Raw genomic sequence first — 23,485 nt, 5'->3', positions numbered from 1 at the left:
TATTGCTAAATCAGTGCTGACCCAAACAGTGTCAAGGTCAAATGGATTTTCTTGTCTTAAACCCTAACAGCTACTCAAAATCATACCCTATTTAATTTGGTTGATGTATGGAATATATGGCTTTCCCCTGTAGACTATCTAATTGCCTTTCTTTTTTCTACTGAGAGAAGAAATAGATACCTTTTTCATGATAATAATAAGATCTTCCAGCTTTGTAATATATTAGTTGTTGAATGGAAAGAATTTTCTCCCTGAGCATATTCTTCAGACTTTCTTTTCTAATTTAAATGTGTTGCTTTCTAGGCTTGCTGTCCAGCTGTCATTCTATGATTTCTTTTCATTGTATTCATAGGTTAGTTTCACCATTTCTTGGATCCATAGCTTTCTCTTCCTTAGACTCCGTTCTCATTTTGTTGGGCTATATCAAGTTAAAATCTAAAAAAAAAAAAGTGCACGAGAGAATCCATGCATTCCTTAAATAACTTAATTTTGTCCTCACTCTTGACTAAGTTTGATTTGACACAGAATTTGAGTTCCATAGTCATTTTCCCCTCAGTACTCGGTACACATTGTTCCATTCTTTTCTAACAACCACTTTGTTATTGAGATTTCTGACCAATTTGAATCTCATTTTTCTGGCATTGACTTTTTAATTTTTATTTTATTTTTTTTCCATCTCTGGAAGCTTTAAGGATCTTCATTATCCTTGATGTTCTGAAATTCAATGGGATGTGTCTAGGTGTGGGTTTTTATTCATTTTTCTTATTTAGCCCTTGAAGAGCTCTTTCCATCTAAAGCCCAGAGGCTTTCTTTACATCTGGGAGATATTTTTCCATTGTTTCTTTAACTATCTGTGCTTGATATTCTCTGTTCTTTCCCTCTGGAACTCTTATCAGCTAAACACTAGACTTCCAGGATTGATCTACGAATTTTAATTTTTTTCTCACATTTTCCATTCATTTGCCTTTTTTCTCTTCTAGTCCTTCTTTTTTCTTCATATTCTGTTTTTTCCCCTTTGTTCAAACAGCTTTATTGAGGCATAATTGACAACTATAAATTGCATATATTTAAAGTATAGAATTTGATAAGTTTTGACATAGGTATACATCCATGAAACCATCACCATAATCAAGATAGGGAACATATCCATCACCACCAAAAGCTCCCCTCTGCTTCTTTGTAATCTCTCCTTCCTGCCTCTCACTAGACCATCTTCCCCTTTTCCCCCCAGGCAACCATTCATTTGATTTCTCTCACTATAGATTATGTCGTTTACAAATTTTAAACTCTTATATAAATGGAAACGTACAGTATATATTCTTTTTTCTCTCTGATGCTTTCACTTTGCATAATTATTTTGAGATTCATCCATGAGGTTGTGTGTATCAATAGTTCATCCCTTTTAGTTTCTGAGTATTATTCCATTGTATGGATATCCATTAAAAATCCATACAATACACAGTTTGTTTATCCATTCACCTATTGATGAACACTTCAGTTGTCTCTGTTTTTGGCAAATAAAGCTGCTATGAATACTCATGTACAGGTCTTTGTATGGACATACACTTTCCTTTCTCTTGGACAAATATCTAGGAGAAGGATGATTAGATCATATGGTAGATGTGTGTTTAACTTTTTATGAAATTGCCACAACTGTTTTCCAAAGTCCTGGTGCCATTTCCACCCCTTCTAATGAATGTTTTGTTCCAACGATCATATTTTTAAATTTCAATAAGTCTTCCTTGTTCTTGGATTTCTCTCTTTTTCCTTTCAGTACCTTGTTTAAAGACTTGTAATATTTTTTTGAAACTCTTTGAGTTTCCCTTGGAATCGTTTATCCAGTGTTCACTTAGGTCCATTTTACATGTCTAGAGATCCTTGCCTCTCTATTCATATTTTAAAATAAAGGACCAGGTTGAATAGTATAGGTAGCTAGTATATCAAAATATGGAGGGTTTTATTTTGGGTAACAACACTAGGTGCCTCACCTCTTCCTAGGCAGATGTTCAAATTCTTTGGAGTTCTCTGATTTTATCCTAGGTACAAATTCCACCTCTGGAGTGAAATTGGGTGAATATTTAGTAATATGGGAATAAATTTAACCAAGTATATTTTGGTTGGGGGAAAAGTCTGAATGGAAAAGAAAAAAAACAGGGCTTAGCAACTGAAAAAGTACATTTTTTTCACATGTAAACTGATGACAATAAGATGCAGTGGACAGAAAGTGGTAGAAGTAGCAGGTTCCCTAATAGCTTTATCTATTATTTTTACATCATCTTTTCTACTGAAAGTTAAACAAAATATTTGTACATATTGTTTTAGGAGAGAAATTAGATTTCCTAGGGAGTTACCAACAAGTATTTTTTTTAAATCATATTTTGTAGTGTTTTTTCAGTTCTTTGAGCAGCTTCATGAAATGAAAACATTACTATAGCAATTGAAACATAAATTGTGATTAGAGTTTCACAATTCACTTCCAAACCTTAGCATATAATGTAAAAGAGATACTGTACTCTTACAAATCATTGTCCTATAATAGATTGTTGTGGCCCAACAACAATCTATTATAATCTATTTCTGAATCCTCAGAAGATATTCCATAATTCCTTTAATAAACTGTTCCACCTTAAAATAAAAAATATCAATAAATTTTTTTAACGTCAGAGTATGGCATGTTATATGAAACTCTATGAAATGTTCCCTTTCATATATAACACTATATAGTTAAGCAAAGAGAAATTCTATATTGGGAAAAAATAATTGGGAAGATAATAATGAGAAATACGATTCTAGATAAAAAGTTATTTAAGTTTCTTAAAGAGTTCTTTTAAGTTTCTCTTTATCACCATCATCAATGGCTATTTTATCTTATTGGTGTACAGATGTACACTTCAAAGCTTAAGAACAACTAATATAAAGGATCTAGGCACCTAAGCCTATTATGATTTATTTATTCATTTAATAAAAATTTAGTAAGTATCTACTTTTATCCAAAGTATTCTATGCTTGTCATTCTTGTATTTGATAAATGTAAGCAATAAAAGCTCTTAGTGACCTTCTCTGAATCAGGCTCACACATTTACAGTTATATGAACTAAGGAGATTTGAATGACTTTTGTAGCAGTAGATTTTCTCATCTAACTCAGAGTATCAATTATTTTCTTCAGCGTAGAATTCAATTCCCTTCCTACATATGTATGTTCTTGAGACCTTCTACAAGTTGCCTTCTGCTTTCTACATGGTAGGTGGCCGCATTTACTGGTGTGTGACATAATTATGTCATTGAAAAGGTCTGTGGTATATTTTTTGACCTTTAAGTGAAAATTGTTATATAACTGTCACTTGTCATTATCATGGGAGCATCTAGCTGTGAAAAAATTTATTTATTTATTTATTTGGCTGCGTTGGGTCTTCGTTGCTGCGCGTGGGCTTCCTCTAGTTGTGGCGAGCGGGGGCTACTCTTCGTTGCGGTGCACAGGCTTCTCATTGCGGTGGCTTCTCTTGTTGCGGAGCACAGGCTCTAGGCTCGCGGGCTTCAGTAGTTGTGACTCGTGGGCTCTAGAGCGCAGGCTCAGTAGTTGTGGCGTACGGGCTTAGTTGCTCCGCAGCATGTGGGATCTTCCCAGAGCAGGGCTCGAACCCGTGTCGCCTGCATTGGCAGGCAAATTCTTAACCACTGTGCCACCAGCAAAGTCCCGAAACATTTTTTTAAATATAATCAAGTACTCCTACCTAGAACAAAATAATATACTTCTTTGCTGTGAGTAAGAACGTTTAGCTTATTTAGTTCGTATCCCCATAAGCAAGTACTTGTTGAACATTTTGTGTCAAATTGCTCTATATGTTTAGAAGTTCCGTTCACTCCTCCACACTGACAGGCCAGTATCCTGCTGTGTTGTAACTGTGTCAGTAAACCACAGTGTACTGCTCCATACATTTAGCCGATAGCAATAACTTCACTGATCAATAATAAATATTAACAGAGATTATACAGGAGCACATCATATTTGGAGATGAAAAGGGAGAGGAGTGTAGGTGGCTCTTCAGTCTGCATGAAAGGCTTAGAAAATATAATGGAAGAAAGTGTAGGGTAGTAAATTAGCGTCTATGCTATTTGTTCTCTTTTTTCTTTTCTTTGGTAGAGCTTGTGCTATCTCTAAAGTTTTAGAAGGCAAGAAGGAAAGCTACCATTTGATCTAAGTGAATAAAAAGAATTCTAGAATGCTCCACGTTTATTTTCTCTCTTAGCTATTATTACTTTGCTGCCTGTAGTGGAGTAAGTGATAAGTCTTGAGGAAAATAATTGGTGGAGGAAATCGAAGAGAAAAATGAATTGTTCTGATTTATGTTTACTTTTATTTTTTCTTTCCATTTTCGTCTTTAATTACCTCCACACAGCAGGATAGATACACTTCTTATTGTACCACTCTATCAGGTAGAGTATCCACAAATGGGAAGTTATTACGGTTCTCCTCCCACCAAAGACATTACAGTTTATCCCACCAAGTAAGTGCCCACTGAGCAATCTTCTCTGGCAGTCCCTCCCTGAATCCCACCGTGCCATTTCTGTAGCTCTAAGGCTGTGCTGTCTGATACAGTAGACACTAGCCACATATGGCTAGTAGCCAGTGTATTGCGTAGCACAAATATAGACAGTTTTCATTATCACAGACAATTCTTTTGAACAGTTCTGCTCTAAGAGAACCTCAGGGAAATGTGCTGAAGTACAGTACCCTTGCAGGCATCACTTAAGTTTTCTCTGTCCAAGAATCCCTTTCTGGGAACCATTTTCCTTTCTCCCCCGTTCATCCGTATAGGTCCCATGGGGGCCACTGTATTCCTCCATGACCCTCCCATTATGGCCACAGAGGTTTTGTCAGAGGTATGCACCTGACCCAAGCTAGGCTAATTTTAGTATCTGGCTTCCTAATTGGTCTGGGGTAGGTTACCTTATTTAAGTAGAGCTAATGACATCCCACCTTTTTTGGAATTTATGGACTTGGGGCACAGAAATGTGGCAGAATCTGTGAGCTGTAAAGCTTGGAATTTCTCAGGAGTCATGTTTTCCACCATAGGGATAAAGTTAGCTTGTCGTGAGCAAGCAAAAAACCAACATGCAGAACAGGTAGAGATAAGGAGCAGAAAATATTGTGATAGCATTCAGATTCCCGAGATTGCTGATACTGAGGCCCAGCTTTATTTCTATACTTACACCTTTATAATTAACTTTCCATTTTCCATAAGCTAGTTCAAGTTGAGTTGCTCTGATTGGAAAAGTTCCTAGAATAAATAACTAATATATAAGTGTTTCCATGACATTATGATTCATGGAAGAAATGCAATATTAATGGTTTTAACTAGATTTTCATTAGATCCTTATATCTAGCCACATCTTCTCAGATAATTGCAACTGCTAATAAAGCTTAAAGTTTAAAAATGTCTCTTTTATGCAAACATTCAAAATCCCTGGATAACTAACACTTATTAAATTTTCCAAAATGTAATTTTTGGTATAGGTACTTGTTAAGGCTCCATTTTTATATATGTAATATATAATACTAGAATTAAGCATATATTTAATTATATATACTAGAATAAAATATATATTACTAGATAGAATTTTTGTTCCATTCTTTCAATGGCTTTGGACTTTTTCAATGGAATAGCTTAAATTAAATACAGGAAGGTTCCAAATTTAAAAATCATTTGTTTCTTAAAAGTACATTGGGAACTTTTGTAACTTGGAACATATACTCTTCCATCAAGATAGTAGTGCTATTAATAGTGGTAGGTTATTTTGTTCGGCACATGAAAACTACTTAACTAATATAGGTGCAATTACCTTTCACTTTCCCTTTGAGCTGTTCTTTCCACATGATTCACCTTCAGTGCTTTCTTTTTCTGCTTTCTGATGTTTCAGCTATACCACTGGATAATTAAGCATTGTGTCCTCCTGTAAGTCAAACTATCATTGTAAACAATATGTCTATGAAATATTGAGTTGAAACTTAAAATACCAAAAACACATTTCCATTTCCTAGTCATAAGAAAAGGAGTTACTTTGACTTCTTTTATTTTTCTTTTCCTGTCTCAGCCCCTAACTATCCACAGCACATGATGGGAAAATTGGGTAATTGCTTGAACTATACGTTTGGAAACTATTTTTCAAATAATTCATTAACAAGGAAGAATGAAGAATTTAAAATGAAGCATTTTTTGAACATCCCCTACAATGTAAAGGTGTATAGACTAAAGATTATTTAGAGGTATATGGTCAAAATTACAAAAACGTCTTGTCCTTAGGTGGGATGCATGACTGATAAAATTTAAAACATTTAAATTATAAATAATTGACACTCCTCCAAATTAAAAGTATCAAACCCATGGCATACTTTAGAAATAAGAGTATATAAGAAGTTAAATCTCAATTGCAAGTGGCCCCTAAGCAAACTCAGAAGCCATATGAAATGTTGGAAAGTTAGGTTAAGCCATATGATATTGTCCAACAGTAATCATAGAAATTTCCCAACTAGTATCTGGAGAGCATTTTTTAAAAAAGGCAATATTGGTAGGGAGAATTATGCATTCTAATCTGGGGGGAAATGTCATCAATATCGAGGATCCTTGGCCTAAATTCCCAGATTTGACAAGTTTGAAGCTCATGCTCGCCACACACACACAAATTCATTTTCTGAGCAAACTGTGATATTAATCTGAGTTATGGGAGCTCAAATAACTTGGACCCATATATGATACTTAGGTAATTGATGATGAAATGATGATTTTTTTCTTTTGGCTTTCAATATGAAATTCTTAAAAAGGCTGAGAAGAGCCAGCCAGAAACCACAAACCCAGAACTGTGGTTTCAAGTTCAAACCAATGTCTTGGAGTTCAAGACTAGTTTAAGGGAGGTTGCTTGGAGAAAATATCTTTGGCACTATACATATTTTACCTGAATCTCACAGATATCTATGGTAAACATACACACACACAGAGCTTTCCTAAAACATAGACATTTTAATATTTTCTGGTAGGACAGCATTTTGTTTGATCTTTCAATATCAACTCTTGTTTGTAGCTAGCTTTTAGCACAGTTCCTGGTTTGATAAATATTCACCAAACTAATGAAAATGGTAAAGAATGAATGTCTATTGAACATAAACTGTGACTGAGGGAGAGATTATATAAATGCAGTGAAAGACAATTTCTGCTCTAGATTTACAGTCCAATCTCACTTACATAAGTGCAAAATTTTCTTTGTGTCAGTCTCCAGTATAGCTATTTTGCACTAGGAGTAAGCATTTTCTTTGCAAGGAGAATCACCAACTCCCTATTCCTCCATGTTGTTTACACCGTTCATTGTCCAGGTCGTCAAAGTACCAAATGAAGCTGAGAGTTGGGTAAATGTTGAGTGGCTCAAGTACCTCAGGTCAAAATTAAATGGCCAGTTGTTCTGTGTTCGACGTTGACCTGTGACGGTTCATAATGCTCATAGGTTTGCCAGTTAAAAGAACTTGAATGTGACTTGCTTTTTCAGGCCCTTTGTCGAAACGTCTGTCTCATCTCTACTTTTGTATGACCTCAAATGTGTGGAGACAAATGCCAACGCATATTTCCGAGGGAAAACCAAGCTCGGGTTAATGGCAAGCTTTATCAGGAGTCTAAGGGGTGAAGTGCACGAGCACACGTGTGTGTGTGTGTGTGTGTTTGTGTGAGTGAGAGAGAGAGAAGCAGCTGTCCTCAGGATCCCTCTGTCTCTCTCCCGTGTGCTCTTTGCCAGCTAGCCGTCTCTCAGCCCACAGCGGAGATCTGAGGCGAGTATCTGGCTGATTCAGGCAAAGCAAAACAAAAACAAAACAGACCTTCAGATTACCAAGTCTGAGGGAGTCACTGGGTGGGGATTCTTGAGCCCAGTTTCAATTGAGACCTGTCCATGGTCCTGACCACATCCTTCCCCCTGCCCCTCCCTCATCGGTTTCGGAGGCCGCAAGCAAGGGAGGAGCGGACGTCTCCGCCGGGGTCCTGGGCCCAGAGAAGCTCCCGGCCGAGCGGGTGGAAGCCGTCCGCACATGCTCAGTGCGCCTCGGGCTGGCCTTGGGCGCCGGTGCTGGGGCTCTTTGGACCCCGCACCTGTTTCGAATCCCGGCGCGAGGCGCGGTGGGGGAGGCGGGGTGGGGGCGAGGCGGCGTCACGTGCCGGCGGCAGTGGCGGCCCGGGAAGGTTCCATTTCTTCCGCGCGCTCGCGGCGCTCCGCCCCACCCCAGACCGCCCCGCCCGCGGCTTCCCCAGGCCGCGCAGCCCGGCGACTGCGGGGCTAACCCCGCCCAGCTCCACTCGCCGGCTGCCCCGGCGCTTCCTCCGCCCGCACCCTCGCTCGCCGCCCCCGCCATCCAGTTGGTGCGGTCCAGGGCGAGCACATCATGGCGATTGAAGGTAAGTGGAGGCCGTCCGTGGTTGGTGAGGAGGGGGGAAGCCCAGGTAGCGGGGGCTTGGAGGTGCACGAGAGGCCGAGGCGAGGATGGGGCCGGGAGGCGGCTGTGGAGGCGCAGGGGTCCCGAACGGGTCCCGGGAGGCGGGTGGGCGGAGCGGCGCCGCGGGTCCTCCCGACTCTCGCCGGCCCTGGCTGTTCCGTCGGCCTCGGTCCGTGGCCCGGCGCGGGGAGGAGCTGGTCCGGCTGACAGGTATGGTGCCAGGGCCGCTGCCTCCTCCTGGCTGCGCGGAGTGGGGCTCCGGTGCGGCCCTGCCGACCCGGCGGGATGGGCTGGGGGAGCGAGGGACCGCAGGGTGTACCTCCTTCCATTGACCTCGCCCCAGCAAGCCATCCTCCCACAATACCCGCCTTCCTACCAAACTGGGAGCCCAGTTTTGCTGTCCCGGTCCTAACCCTTCTCAGTCCCTTCTGTGGAGCCGATGCTGGGCTGTACTCTCCGTCCGTTCCCCTTTTGATTGCTGTTGTAGGGGACCAGGAAATTTGAAGTGAGGTTAATTTCCTTCTCAAGTGTTTTTTCCCCCTAACACTCAAAACTGGTTTTTCTCTACGAAAGAGGTATAAATACATCTTTACAACAAACGCACACTCTTAGAATCCTGCAAATATATCAGTCCTTTAAGTGTTATAGTGCCATCAATACTCATATTTTCAAAAAAGTAGCTTAATAAATTAAGTTCCTAGATAAGGTACATAGTTGGCACTAGAGTGTATTTTTCTCTTCTTCCAAAAACATGTAACTGGGATGAAGCGTCTATATTTTTCCTTTTTTTTTTTTTTTGCTTTGTTTTTAAGGAAGATATTTTGAAAATTAATATAACTCGTCTAGGATTTATGTGAACGTCTGCAGCATCTTTCAGCCCCTGTCTTACTCTTACCTTAATACAAACAATGAAAGTAGTTTGTAAAATTTCCCTGTGTGTTTGTATGCATCTATACAGATGTGCAAGGCCCCTACAGCAATATCATCACTAGGCTAAATTTTATGTGTTCCTCCTAAGTAAAACTTTTCAAAGGACTTCCCATCTTGGTGACCAATCCCTAGTGGCATACATCTTTGCCAGCTCCAGAATTGTTTTAGTTGTGTGTTTACGTTTATCTTATTTATTTAAGAGATTGATTACCTATTATACGCAAGACACACATTCAGACAGTTTCAAGTGTCTGCTTTAGCTAAAGTGAAAGAGGGCACTGGGAATAAGATCTACCAATAATCTTTGATATTCTTGTTATCCAGAGCGGTACTTTCAAACTTTTCCTTACTATGCTTTTTACTAGAGGTTTAAAATCAAGAAACCGAATACACTGATTTATGTTTTGTACTTTATTTCCGCAGCCACTTTGTAGTAGAATTTCTTATGACTTAGTAAAGGTAAAAACGTTATTGCAGAAGGCGAGGAAGAATCAGCCAGATAGTATCCAGTTATGATCCTATAACTTGTAATTTCTTTAAAAATTTTCCAGTTTTCCCCCTTTTTCTCGATTGATCCTTCCCTTCTCCCCCTGCCTCCCTGTAGTTAAATGTGATCGATTCCTTTTTTAAGTCAGCTGATGGCATTTTGCTCTGCCTATTACTACTTGTATGTTTAAAGAACAAGATTTTTGCTTTCCCTATTCAAGAGATTCTTCTGTGCTTGAGATACTCTTGATTAATATTTTCATACTAAAGCATTTGTTTAAGGCTTCATAATATAAAGGTCAGGAATTGTCTTTTCTAGTTTGGCAAGGAAACTAGTTAATACTAGCATTTCAAATAAAGATGTCAGGTAAGGTGTGCTGTTTATCACATACTAAAGCAGGTTACTTATACACATCACCCCGTGCTATGTTATGAAATAGAATGAGCTCTGGATGAGGGCTTTATACTACGGACATCTTAGAATTTTAGGGGCCCGAGGGAGCATCTCATCCCACCTTCCCAAAGAAGTGGCTGTTAAAACATGCAGTGCCTTCATTCACCTGTTAATTCCGTAGACTTACTGAGCCATAGCTGTACTCAGCATTCTGTGCTAGACTCTGTGAGGCCGTAAAGATGAATAAAACCACATTTCTTCCCTCAAGGATTATATGTTCTGTTGGGGGAGACAGATAATTTTAACCATGCGATTACAATATAGTGTGAACACCAAGAGATGAATCATCCTTTTGTATAAAAATATTCAATGATAATGAGTTCATTGAACGAATATGCCAATGAGCATTTATGCCAATGTGGAACTATAATTCTTATAGTTCATAAGGTCTTTGTTTTGACCAAAAATCTGCCATTTAGCAACTTCTATCTATCCACTCATCCTAGTTCTGCTTTCTAGAGCAATATATTAAAAGTTCACTATTCTCTGTGTACACGACATCACTTCTACCATTTGAAGACATCTCCTGAGCATTTTCTTTTCTAGACAAAATATTTAACTCTTCCTCTGGATGGTCTGTAGTTATATGTTTGAAATATGGTAGTGGGCCACTCCATTCCAGATGTTTTGTTGAATAGCGTACATTAAAACTGTAGTATCACTCCTTGACTTGTGCATAATCCTATTAATGTAGCTTAATATTAGAATAGACTTTTTGGAACTTCATGTTGACTCAGGATGAGGTTGTAATCAACCAAAATTACATTCTCTTTCACCTGGACTACTTTCAAGTCACGTGTCTTCAGTCCCTTGCATGACTAACCAGTGTTTTGATTTGAAGAACAGATATTTGTATCTGTTAAGTATACTCTTATTAGTCCTGGTCCATCGTTTTAGCCCTTTAATTTTTTTTTTTTTTTTGGTCGTGCCACATGGCATATGGGATCTTAGTTCCCCGACCAAGGATTGAACCCATGCCCTCTGCATTGGAAGTGCCGGAGTCTTAACCTCTGGACCGCCAGGGAAGTCCCTAGTTTAGACTTTTAAGTACTAAGGGTTACTTTTATTTCCTTCTTTTTGGAAAACCCTTATTTTACAATACCAATTAATCATTTATTTCCTCTTTTTATCAATCAGACAGATAACTGCTAATCAGGACTTCAGACAAATATAACATGATGGTGTTACCACTCTGAGCTAATATAATTCCAGTCAGAGGTGAAGAAGTTAGCCCTATCTTAGGTTAAGGTACAATTTTTAAAAAGCATATTGAAATATTGGGTAGTTTACAGATCCTTATTGTTACCCTAGAGGTTTGGTGGGTGATACCAGGTTGGGAATCATTGGTCCAGCCTCGCCTATCAAGATCTGTAATTGTTATCTGGCATATTAACTCTTCTAATGTTGGCCTCTGTCAGTCTGACATTGTTGACTATTTCCTGTTTTTCTAAGTTTTCTCTTCCTCTCTTGATTACTTACTTCTCAGCCTTCTGTTTATCTCCCTGATCTAATGTTCTCTGTGTTTCCATTCTCAACCCTATTCTCACTCTGCTTTATACACACTGCTGTAATTGCAGTGTGTATAAAGAATAATGTTGAATAATGTTGGAATCACTTATTTATAAATTTGTCTCCCCAGTCTGACCGTAAATGCCTAGAGAATAACGTTTATTTGGTTTTTATTCATTAGATTTTGTACAGTTTCTGAAAATAGTATGTACTCAACACGTTTCTTGAATTGTTATAATGGACTTCTATGCATTATCTTAATGGGTTGCATCCCTTGCCCAGATGTATTTGACCAAATATCTGCCATTTAGTAACTCCTATCTATCTACTCATCCTAGTTCTGCTTTCTGGAGCAATAAATTTAAAATCCACTATTAATAAATTAAAAGTACGCATGATTTTCCTAACTTATATTTCCAGATAGTAGCTACATACCTTGGATGTTTCACAGCAATTCAGAATGTTTAGCTTGGGACATTCAGAATGTCCTAAACTAAAGTTGTCGCCACAGCTACTGAATCCAGCCTCCATGCTCCCCACTCCATGCAAATTTACCATCTGAGTAGCATTTTTAAATAACCAGACACCTGAATTACAAAGCTGGAAATCAACCCTGTCTTATAATTCACCCCCCACATCCTGTTGATTACCAAGTCATACCATGCCTACATCTCAAATTAACTGATGATGTTTAGTGCTTACATTTTAGGTTATTCCCTTATCCGTCATTAAGAGACTTGTATTAGTTCCCTCACTTGGCATCTCCAGTCTTTAAGATTCATTCCAATCCATTTTTCAAACAATTGCTAGTTATCTTTGTAAACTGCGAATCTGAATTATTTAAAACCTCAAGATAAAGCTAGTCTTTAGTGATCTGGCCTACACCCTTCTTTCATCCAGTCCGTATTTTTCTGTCTCTTCCATAAGATTATCATAAGACTCCTCGCAGAATGTTTTGCTGAAGTAAAAATATTCACCTTTATTGTTAACTTGCTATATATTAACTTTAAGTACTTAACATCTGTGGGTAGCATTTTTAAAAATTGTGAAAGAAGGGTAAATTAGAGAATCTGTGTGTGTGTATACTCACTTTTTGATTATAATGCGTCTTACAGTTTATCACACACTTTTAGATATTATTTTTTAAGTCATTAGTACAATTTTGAGATACTCTTGAAGATTTGTTGTGACTCTTAAAATTTCCAAGACATAATTTGGGCTTTCAAAAGCCATTTGAAATGTGGAATTAAAAAACCCAATACAGGACTTCCCTGGCAGTCCAGTGGTTAAGACTCCGTGCTTCCACTGCAGGGGACATGGGTTCAATTCTTGGTCGGGGAACTAAGATCCTGCATGCTGCACAGCCAAAAATAAATAAATAAATAAAATAAAGGACCAATTTTAAAAAAACAATACAAACATGTTGTATTATTAGTCTTGAGGGAGAACATCACACTCCTTTCCTTCTTTCCATTCTATTGTTAAAGATATATCATTACAATGTATACAGGGGATAATGTAATTAGAAAGTCCTACCTGTCAGTCTGTGGCTGACTAAGGCAATTTATTGAACAGTTTATATTTGGAAGATTTAGAGTTCAGTTTAAGCAGTGATGTTCCTAGAAGAGATCCTTTGGCTTTCGGCAGGAATAAAATTTCTAATATTTCACAGAGATTTAAGACATGTTTGTAAATTAGGTAAATTTGTTCACAGTACTTTTGAGTAATTTAGTTTATTTTAGGTTCCTTTTCTAACTCATTAAACAAAATTAGAAAAAAGTAGGGAACACTAGAGAAATATTTGTATTAAGAAGCATTTCATTTTTTGATATTTTAAGTAGTATTAGAATGCAACAATGTATGCCAATGTGGAAAGCAGAGAGAATCAAGTATTGGCTTATTTATACAATTTGTTGAGTAATACTGTTGGCATTGTTGCTTTCTTTAAAATGACTATAATGTTTGTCCATAGCGTGTGTGTAGTAGTAGAGTAGATTGTCTTCATGGATTTGATTTCCATTCAGCTGACGTTCATTCTTACCTCCACCCTCCCCAGATCCTCACTTGTTAATACTTAATGTGAACATGCATATAGAGATAACATAAGGCTGATCAAACTACTGTAAATAAAAACATTCCAAGTTTTTGAGTAAAATAAATATTCACATATTTTATATGTATATGTAGTAAAATTTTAATTGAAACCTAACAAATTGGAATCCTTGATTTTTCGTTTTTAAGGAGGAAGAGATAGTGACAACACAGCAAGCTGTTATTAGGAATTTATTTAAAAACAAACTTTTAGGATCCATATGTGTATTCAGTACAGTTTCCTATTTTCACATTTTAGAGCTGTTACTAGAATTGATATTGAGTCATCAAAAGATAGAGGATTTTAATGAAATATTAAATTATGTTCAGTATTCTGAGCTTACTGATGCAGTAATGAATATTAGTAGCTTTAAAAAAATGATCTGGTGCAGTAGTGGAAAAAAAAGGTATTCTCAGTTAAATAGAAAATTAAATTAAGTAGACTACCTTCTTGTGAGCATATACCTCTTCAAGGTTTTATGGTAATAATGAGCTTCTAAGAGTCAAAAGCATAATTAACAAAAAAACTGAATTAAGAGTGGTCAAAAGTGGGAAAAATGGATTATGTTTGTGAACAGTAAATTTACTTTATAAGGTAAAACTTATACCTGTTAGAAAAATTATTGAATAAATTTTTAGGAACTTGTATGGCTCAAAAGAGAAACTGTATTTACTATGCTGTGCAAACCATGATCTTTCAACAACACTGGGACAACACTGGGGACTAAAATTGGTGGTATTCCTTGAATGACTTAAATAGGGACAAACTAAAAAGTGTCTAGAGATTAGAGACTGTAGTCTAAATGGGTTAAGTTGGTTGAGAGGAGTTGGCAACATTAATAGGAAATATTTAAAGTTTTATGCCTATTATGGAAGTATAAGTATCTGCTGAAGAATTAGCTATAACAATTTATTAATGTGAGCTAGACATTAATTAAAAGGTTGTGGCTACTTTAATGCATGTTTTTTGGAGAGAAATCTTTAGATGAGATGGAATTTAAGGTATTTCTAAAGTAGTCTTGCAGTGTTTGACTTAGAAGAAATTAATAGAAGAATAGAAGCTGTAAATTGTAGTGATTTAGGCTAATGGTCAAAGTAAACGTGGCAGAAAAAATAAAGTCAGTTTTAAAAAGGTTTCATTTTAAAGGAACCAGATCCTTGGGTTTAATTTCGTTTTTGTATACCTGGGCGTATTTTGATGGGAATATAACATCACTGCATATTTTCCTTCTGTAGACATGTGAAAAGTACATACATACTTTATGATATCTATCCCTTCCCCTCTAAAGCGAATTGCTGGTTCCCAGGCACACTTTTAAGTATGTGCACATTCATATACAAACATACACATGCACACATTCACAGCACACGTGTGTGAACCCACACACATCTATTTCCTCTTGTACCCTGACTTATTCCAATTGTAGAGGATTAGTTTATATTATGCTCCTACATGGGTTTGCCTGAGGGAAAAGATGGTAACTTTGACTAAGCTTGTCAATTTCTATCTGTTTCTCATTTCCATGTTGCTGAGATGATTATTTCAAGGCAATGCTAGTATTATCTCCAAAAATAGTTTTGAGAAATTCACTTTTATTTAAGTTACCTTAAAGAATTAGAAAACAATATAATAATTTTCATAAAAATGAAGAAATATCAATGTTTACTTTTTCACTCTATTAAACAGTGTTCGGATTACTTTTTTCTGACAATTAAATAGTGACAGTTAACTAGTGACTGGGCAACGTTACTTAACCTTTAGTGCCTTGGTTTGTTTATCTATAATGAGCTAGACAAATTTATTTCTGAATTTTAGTCATTTTATATTCAGTCATTTTAATATGATCTCCAAGTCTTTATTATTATGTCTTTGAAGTAAATTTGGTATGTGAAAAATTATATTTATATGAATTCATTTTGACTATTCATTTTAGTGGAAAACTCATCTTTTTCTAAAGAGATTGACGAATTGATTACATAAATAATCGTTCCTTCAAATTGGTTCAGCCATTACAGAAAACAATATGGAGTTTCCTCAGAAAATTACAAATAGAACTACTATATGATCCAGCAGTCCCACTCCTGGGTAAATATCCAAAGGAAATGAAAACAGTATATCAAAGAAATGTATGCACTGCCATGTTTATTGTAGCATTATTCACAATAGCCAAGATTGGAAACAACCTAAGTGTCTGTCAACAGATGAATGGATAAAGAAGATTTGAGATATACACGCACACATATGCACACACACGTATATGTATACATACAATGGAATGTTATTTAGCTATGGGTAAGAAGGAAATCCTTCCATTTGTGACAAAATGAATGGACCTTATGGGCATTATGCCAAGTCAGAAAGACAAATATATGATAACACTTATGTGTGGATTCTGAAATAGCTGAACTCATAAAATAAAAACAGAATAGAAGGGTGGTTACCAGGGGCTGGAGGGTGGGAAATGGGGAGATGTTGTATAAGGGCAACTCACAACCAGTTGATAAATAAGTCCTGGAGATCTAATGCACAGCATAGTGCAATAATGTGTGTAAACTTCAAAGTCGCTAAGAGACTAGATCTTAATCGTTCCCACCACAAAAAAGAAAAGATAATCATGTGACACGATAGAGGTATTAGCTTACACTAAAGTCTTAACGGCAGTATGTGAGAGTATCAGATCAACACGTTGTACACCTTAAACAGTGTTGTAAGGCAGTTTATCTCAGTAAAAATAAATAAAAAAATAATTATTCCCCTATATATTGTCTATACATACTTGATTATCACCATGATATACACTTTACATATCTTAAAATTTTTTATGTCGGTTATACCTCAAAAAGCTGAAGTTTAAAAAGTCAATAATCATTCCCCTTGTGCATTATACTCTTAAAATCAGTAAACCACTTTCGGATTACCACCATATCTAAGTCAAGATATGCCTACTGTGACTTGCCTTTTGCTTACAAATCTGACATTTCTCTTGTAAGCTCTTCAGATTACTTTTAGAAAGTTTTGAAAAAGGCATAAAATTTGTACGTAGTTCACTGTATCTCAGATTGAAGAAGTGTTTAAGCCTTTTGATTCCCAAACATGTACATTAAAAATATACATTTAACCTATGCAATGCATATTTTTTCCTTACTCTCTTTCTCATCTTAGGAAGGGTTGAGGATAAAAAGAATATTGATTTTACTGTTTGATAATGTAATAAAGCTTATTTAACTTTTTGTGTTTCTTCTTTTGTACTTTTAAAAGTAAGTTTTCCCCCTCCCAAATTTTACTTTATTGTCTGACATTTACCTATCTTTAATATTCCTTTTTATTTCAGTAATAAGAGTGATTGCTCTTGAGTTAGACATGTACATCAGTGAAATCTCACTTGTTGGTTAGAATTTTCAGAACAAATATCAAGAATAGTAGAGCTCAATATTAGTTGCTTTTCCTAATTATGTGATTTTTGTGCATACTTTGGCAAATGTAATTGTCAATTGACTATAAATTTAAAATACAGTAATTATTTGACTTAACTTTTTATTTATAAAATTCTTTCATTTGATATAGATAAATTGAATACTTTTAAAAGTGGGAGTTAGCTTTCATTGTCATTTGCAGTTTTGAGAAAAGTTTAGACTACAGTAGTTTTTTGTTGTTAATACTAAGCCTTGTAAAAATGATGCAGTTATAGTGAAGATTAGGTGTGTATAGTAAAACCTAACAAATTTATATAACATATGTGGGAAGTCTAGTTTCAATTACAGGCTTTAAAAAGTGCAGGCTTGTTACATGAATTAAGTACATAACTCAAACTAAGTTATAAGTGTTACCATCTGGAGAATAGGTCTTAATGACTATATAAGAACTGTTTCTAAGTAGCCTATGAAAACATCAGTGATGGTGTCAATATACATTATAGTTATGTTGTTATTATGTGGTTCTAAATTTCTTGAAAGTAGTTTCTTCTTATAATTTGGTAAATATTCCCCTTCCTGCCATTTGACTAGTTTCTCATTTTTAAAGATAAGGTGGTATATAGGTATAGTTCATTTTACCCCTTCAGCAACCGATCAGTGATTACTCATTGGTAATATTCCAGTTGATAAGGTTTCACTGTATTTATACTGAGGTTTGCTGAATAATAATTCTTTTGTAATCATAACTTTATGTTACGTGTTTCTTGCTAAGTCTGTCTTCCTGATAACAGTGATTAGTCTGTATTGTTGATAATAAGGAAGCAACGGCATTGTTACAGCCAAGTTAGAATGTAGCTCTAACCTACTTTAGTGATAGAAATACTGTTTTCTAGTTTTTTAGCTTGCTTCTTGGATGACCTACTTTTTTTTAGTGGATATCATGGTTTTTATTTCTCATGTTATTGCTGTAAGATATTTCTGTTTCTTATCAAGTAACTGTTCATAATAAGCTTCTATAATGAGGTAAGATGATGAAATTATTTAATGTTTTTATTATGCAAAGTTTAAACATAATTTTCAGCATAATTATAAGGTTATGCATATATAGAACACTACAGAATTTTATTCAGCTTACATTCATTTCAAGTAGTGGCACTATGTTTCAGAGTGAAGGAAATACCTATTTTTATGGTAACAAGTAATATTACTCTTAGGATAACTAATGTAATTTTTGATAATGATTAAGATAAAGTATTTTTTGGTTAAATTTGTTAGTTTTATCATCATAGTACTTATAAAATTTGTCTTATTATAGACTTATAAGAGTGGGTAGGTGGAGAATGGGGAAAGATCACAATATGAGTATATGTGATAAAATATAAATAGTGCCTTTAAGGAGTTGACCCTTCCATAATAACTTACCTGTATATATTAAGGCTCAGATACAAAAGTGGGTCTTCCTTGCAGTGTTTCCTTCTAGATGATGTAAAGAGGTGCTTAGGAAATGGTGCTATGATTTCTGCTCTTGAGAAGCTTGCCACTTAAAATAACATACTTGAGTGGAGCTTCCTTATTCCAAGACTTCATAAGACCTTAATTTATGGGTTCAGGAAGATTCTGTGTATCAGGTTTATCATATTTGTATAGTTAAGGTTAAAGAGAAGAATTAGGAAACGTTTTTATGAGGCCATTTCTAAAAGCTAATTTAAAACAGTTCTTTGTAACAGTCAAACTCAGGTTATGATCTGGTTTTAATTTCTAACAAAAATTTTCTTAACAGGTGGAGAAAGAACCTGTGGAGTACATGAACTTATCTGTATTAGAAAAGGTGAGTCAGTGCTCTGCATGGATACTTAAATACAAAATGAACACAGTGTATGATACATTTTAGTACAATGGCAGATAATTTGGACTTACAGAGTATAAAATTTAATAAATATTAACATTTGTTATTTGTATTGTAGACTTAACCATTCATCAAGTACATACTGCTTATTATGTGGTTATTGAGAGTTGTTACTTTATGTTTAGTTTTCATGGGCTGATAAAGCCTGGTTTCTAGCATATTGGTTATCAGATGTGGTGGAGAGGCAAAGAATGGAGGGTTTGATTTTTGTTCCCTTTCAGAATCTGGAATCTGAGTGCATGCTGATCTCCCATTGACTTCTGTTCTATTACTGTACCCCATCAGAGAGATGTGAGGAGTTGGTTGAAATTCAAATCGGGAACATGTCCAAAGACCACAACATCTTTTGACACCAACAACTGTCTATGCTTCCTTAGAAGGAGCCACCTGACAACTGGGTGGTTGAACAAGGTGGCCCCAGGAAAGGTAATTCAGTTATTAGGTGGGAGGCAAGGAATCAGGTAATCTCTAGATTTGGAAGAATCAGGAAAACCTTGGGAGTCCCCACACTCCTAACCAGTCACACCTGTGAAAGGGTGTGAAGAAAGGGGAGGTCAGGGGAATAAATCTTCATAAATGTACTACTCTTTTCTCTTTTTAAACTTGGGGGACTTTCCTTTTCTTACGTCTTTCTTGAAAACCGAGTTGGCCCTCCTGAGTCTGGCCAACTAGCAGCACTCCTTGCCCTAACATTTCACCCTAAGGAGGTTTGAGACAATGTCAGTATTTGTGGTACGTGGGTATGATTGACATACCAGGGAATGTCAGCATACTTTTAGGAAGTCTTCAACAGGTCTGAAAAGCCTCAGCTTCTTTAGAGTTGAGTAAAAGGTTTTTAATTCTTTTTTAGGTGAATTTGGCGTAATCATGCTAGTTTATCTATGTGTTACTGCCTTTGATTGCTGTTCATTTAAAAATCGTCTCCTTCCTGTATTGAAGTGTAATTTATCTATATGTCTGGTACCACAAAAGAGAAAATTGAAGTCAGTTCCCTGAAATCTCAAATTTAGGATTGTGGAGATGGGGGAGAGAGGGGACAAATTATATGTTGTTTCCTTTCTCTATGTAAACATTTTTAGTCTTCAGCTATAACATATTAATCCAGATTTGCTCAAAATGTTTTAAATAATTTTATAGTTACTACCTTGTCCCAGGGAAACTTTTTAAAACACAGAACTTGGACAGGAAAAGGCACCGTACAAATCAGTTGAAATCAAAAACTATAAAACTGTGGTCAGATGAAGAGAGAATCAAGACAAGAGTAGAGATAGCTAGAGGGGAGGAAAATAAAATGTGTAGAGGGCTTTTCGTGGCTACAAGGGGAACAGAAAGCTACAATGGAGAAAATAGTGTAGGTAGTGATAGATGATGATCTGAACACACACCTTTTTATTATGGCTCTTCTTGCTGTTCTTTATTGCTATCTCCATTCCTATCCAGGTGGTTCTCAGACCATGCCTTGCCCAGATTTCTCTGTATTAGACCAGCTTTTTCACTTCTTCCAATTTCTTGAAGAATTTAAAATCTGTGATTAAAATTTTAAAAATCACAGTGCAGCTATGCAATGGAAAAGTCTCTGAATCTATGTGTATCCCCTCAGCATTCAGTGTCCTCTTCTAGTGGAAGTTCCATAAGTATTTGAATATTTTACAAATGAATGCTCAGAGCTAAAGCTTTTGCATTTTATTTTTTATTTAAAAAAATTAAAAAAAAAATTTTTTTTTTGGCTGCACTGTGCGACATGTGGAATCTTAGTTCCTCAACTAGGTATCGAACCTGCGCCTCTGCAGTGGAAGCACGGAGTCTTAATCACTGGACCACCAGGGAAGTCCCTAAAGCTTTTGCATTTTAAACTGGACTTTCATAGAGTAGAGCCTATGAAGGTTATATCAAGTGGAATAATTGTAATTAGTATCAATGGTTCTGGTAAGATGACATCTCTAACATTATGTTCAACTTGTTTTTATCTGTTTGGCTGTTCTCTGTCTCCTTTGCTGGCTTCTCTCCTCTGTCAGACCTGTAAATGTTGGAACATACCAGAGTTGGGTCCTGGGCTTGCTTCATTTTTCCATCTATTCTTTCTGTTTAATTTTATTTGGTTCTGTTGTTTTAAATGCCATATAAGTTTATAAATCTGGCTCTGAGCTGTCCTTGAGCTTCCTGCTCTTATATCAAACTACTTACTTGATATTTCTATCTGGATGTCTGTTAGAATAAAAACTTGGCGTGTCTAAAATGCAAATCTCGATTTTCTCACGTGAATCTATACCTTCCTCACTCTTCTCCATCTCAGCTAATAAATAGAACAGTCTACCCAGTTGGTCAAGTCCCAACTTAAGAATCATCCATATTTCTCTCTTTCTTTTATCTGATGCATTTAATTTATTATTTTTAGCAAGTTTGTCAATTCTACCTTCAAAATATATTTTGAGTCTATCCTCTTTTTTCCTTCCTGCTGTTATCATCGTAGTCTGTGTCCTTATCTTCTCTTGCTTACACTACTGTAATGGTTTTCTAACAGGTTCCCTTACTTACACTCTTAGCTCCTTTCAGTACGTATCAATGATCCTTTTAAATGTTTACGTTGAAATCAGGTCATATCACTTTGCTGATTGGAATTCTTCTGTGGATTCCCGCTATACCTAGAATAAAATCAAAGTGCCTTACCCTGATCTACAAAGCCTTACATTATAACATCAACTCAGAAGTCTCATCTGTAAATCATCAAACTGTCATCTAAATTTCATCAACTCAGAAGTCACATCATCTAAATCATTTACAACAGGTATGGGTGAAACACTGGATATGATCCATCCTGGTTCAGAATTCCTTTCCATCTCTAGACATGTGAAACTAGCAAATATGTTACCTGCTCTTCAGATACAATGATGGAACAGGATAACAGTTCTAGACATTTCCACCCCAAAGGTGGGAAAATGGAGAGAAGAGAGGAGTCACTGGGACCAAGCAGTTTTGAAATCCAATTGGGAAAAATATATTCGGTTTCAAGGCCTGGAAATAATACTCTTTTGCTCTTGGCCCTGAGGTCTGAGGCTCCCCTCTCAGAATTTAAGACTCTACCCTTGGAGTCATCCTTCCTTTTTCAGGAAAGGTAGTGTATATCTGCACCTGAGTATTTTTATCAGCCTGTTTCCTGTGTGTGGAATTTTGGTCTGTTTGTCTTCTTTCATTTTGTCCGCTCTTGTCCCTTTCAGTCTGAGGTGGTGGTGTTCTGCTGGTATAACAGTCTCAGGAAAGATTCTCGTGAGTCTTCTCTGTTCGTTACGGGGGTTCCTTCCATAAGACAAGACGCGCCTCCACATGTCTTTCCTGGATGATTCCATCTCTGTTTTTGGCTTCTGCCGGGATGGCTGAGGAGATCCATGAGTCACTTGTCTAATCTCTTCAGAGAGCCTTCTGTGTCACTGAACGTTGTGACCTTTTGTTCATTTTGAGGCACTGGCAAAAGGTTGTCTAGCCACACTTTGGCTTTGTCTCCAGAGCAAACTTTCTTAACATTGAATCCCTGATTTTAGCATAATTTACAATCTGGGTAGGCTGAGGATTTTCCAAATCATCGAGTACTGGTTCCTTTTTGCTTAACAGTTCTTCCCTCACTTTATCTCATTCCTCTCAAATTTAACCATAGGCAGCATGAAGAAACCCAGACTGCACCTTCAGCACTTTGCTTGGAAATCTCCTCAGCTAAATATCCAAGTTTGTTGTTTACAAGTTCTACTTTCCATATAATTGTGGGACACGATTTAGCTAAGCTTTCTGTAACAAGCACCTCCTTTCCTCCAGTTTCCAATAACATGTTCTCATGTTCTTTATTTCCTTCTGAACTCTCACCAGTAGCACCTTTAACATTTATATTTCTACCAGTGGTCTGTTTATCACTATTTAGGTATTCTAGATCTAATACGATACGAATTTTCTGTACCATGCTCCTCATTTTCTTCTGAGTCCTCACTACCAGGGTCATTAACATCCACATTTCTACTAAAAGTCTGTTCAAGGCAATTTAGGCTTTTTCAGTTGTGCCCCTCAAAATTCTTCAAACTTCTTCCCATTACTTAATTCCAATTACTTAATCATAACAAATACCTAACTTCCTCATCGTTAGGTATTTTTTTAAGTGGCACCCCACTTTCAGGTACCAAAATCTGTGTTCGTTTTCTTCAGTTGCTGTAATAATTTGCCACAACTTTTGGTGGCTAAAAC

At 36.5% G+C, this 23,485-nt stretch overlaps 1 protein-coding gene across 2 annotated transcripts in view; it reads left to right on the top strand.

Annotated features, from left to right (window-relative positions):
* Positions 1 to 8,342: 8,342 nt before the first annotated feature.
* The window catches only part of SYT14 (synaptotagmin 14), a 250,348-nt gene continuing 235,205 nt past the window's right edge, over positions 8,343 to 23,485 (top strand). For both annotated transcript variants that reach the window (XM_007163980.2, XM_007163981.2), the window contains exons 1-2: positions 8,343 to 8,433; positions 19,136 to 19,183. In XM_007163980.2, the coding sequence (XP_007164042.1) occupies positions 8,421 to 8,433; positions 19,136 to 19,183 (61 nt within the window). In that variant the 5' untranslated portion in view covers positions 8,343 to 8,420. The remainder of the gene's footprint in view (positions 8,434 to 19,135; positions 19,184 to 23,485) is intronic.

Source organism: Balaenoptera acutorostrata, chromosome 1 (assembly GCF_949987535.1).
Source record: "Balaenoptera acutorostrata chromosome 1, mBalAcu1.1, whole genome shotgun sequence".
NCBI lineage: Eukaryota > Metazoa > Chordata > Mammalia > Artiodactyla > Balaenopteridae > Balaenoptera > Balaenoptera acutorostrata.
This window is presented reverse-complemented; position numbering and strand designations above follow the sequence as displayed.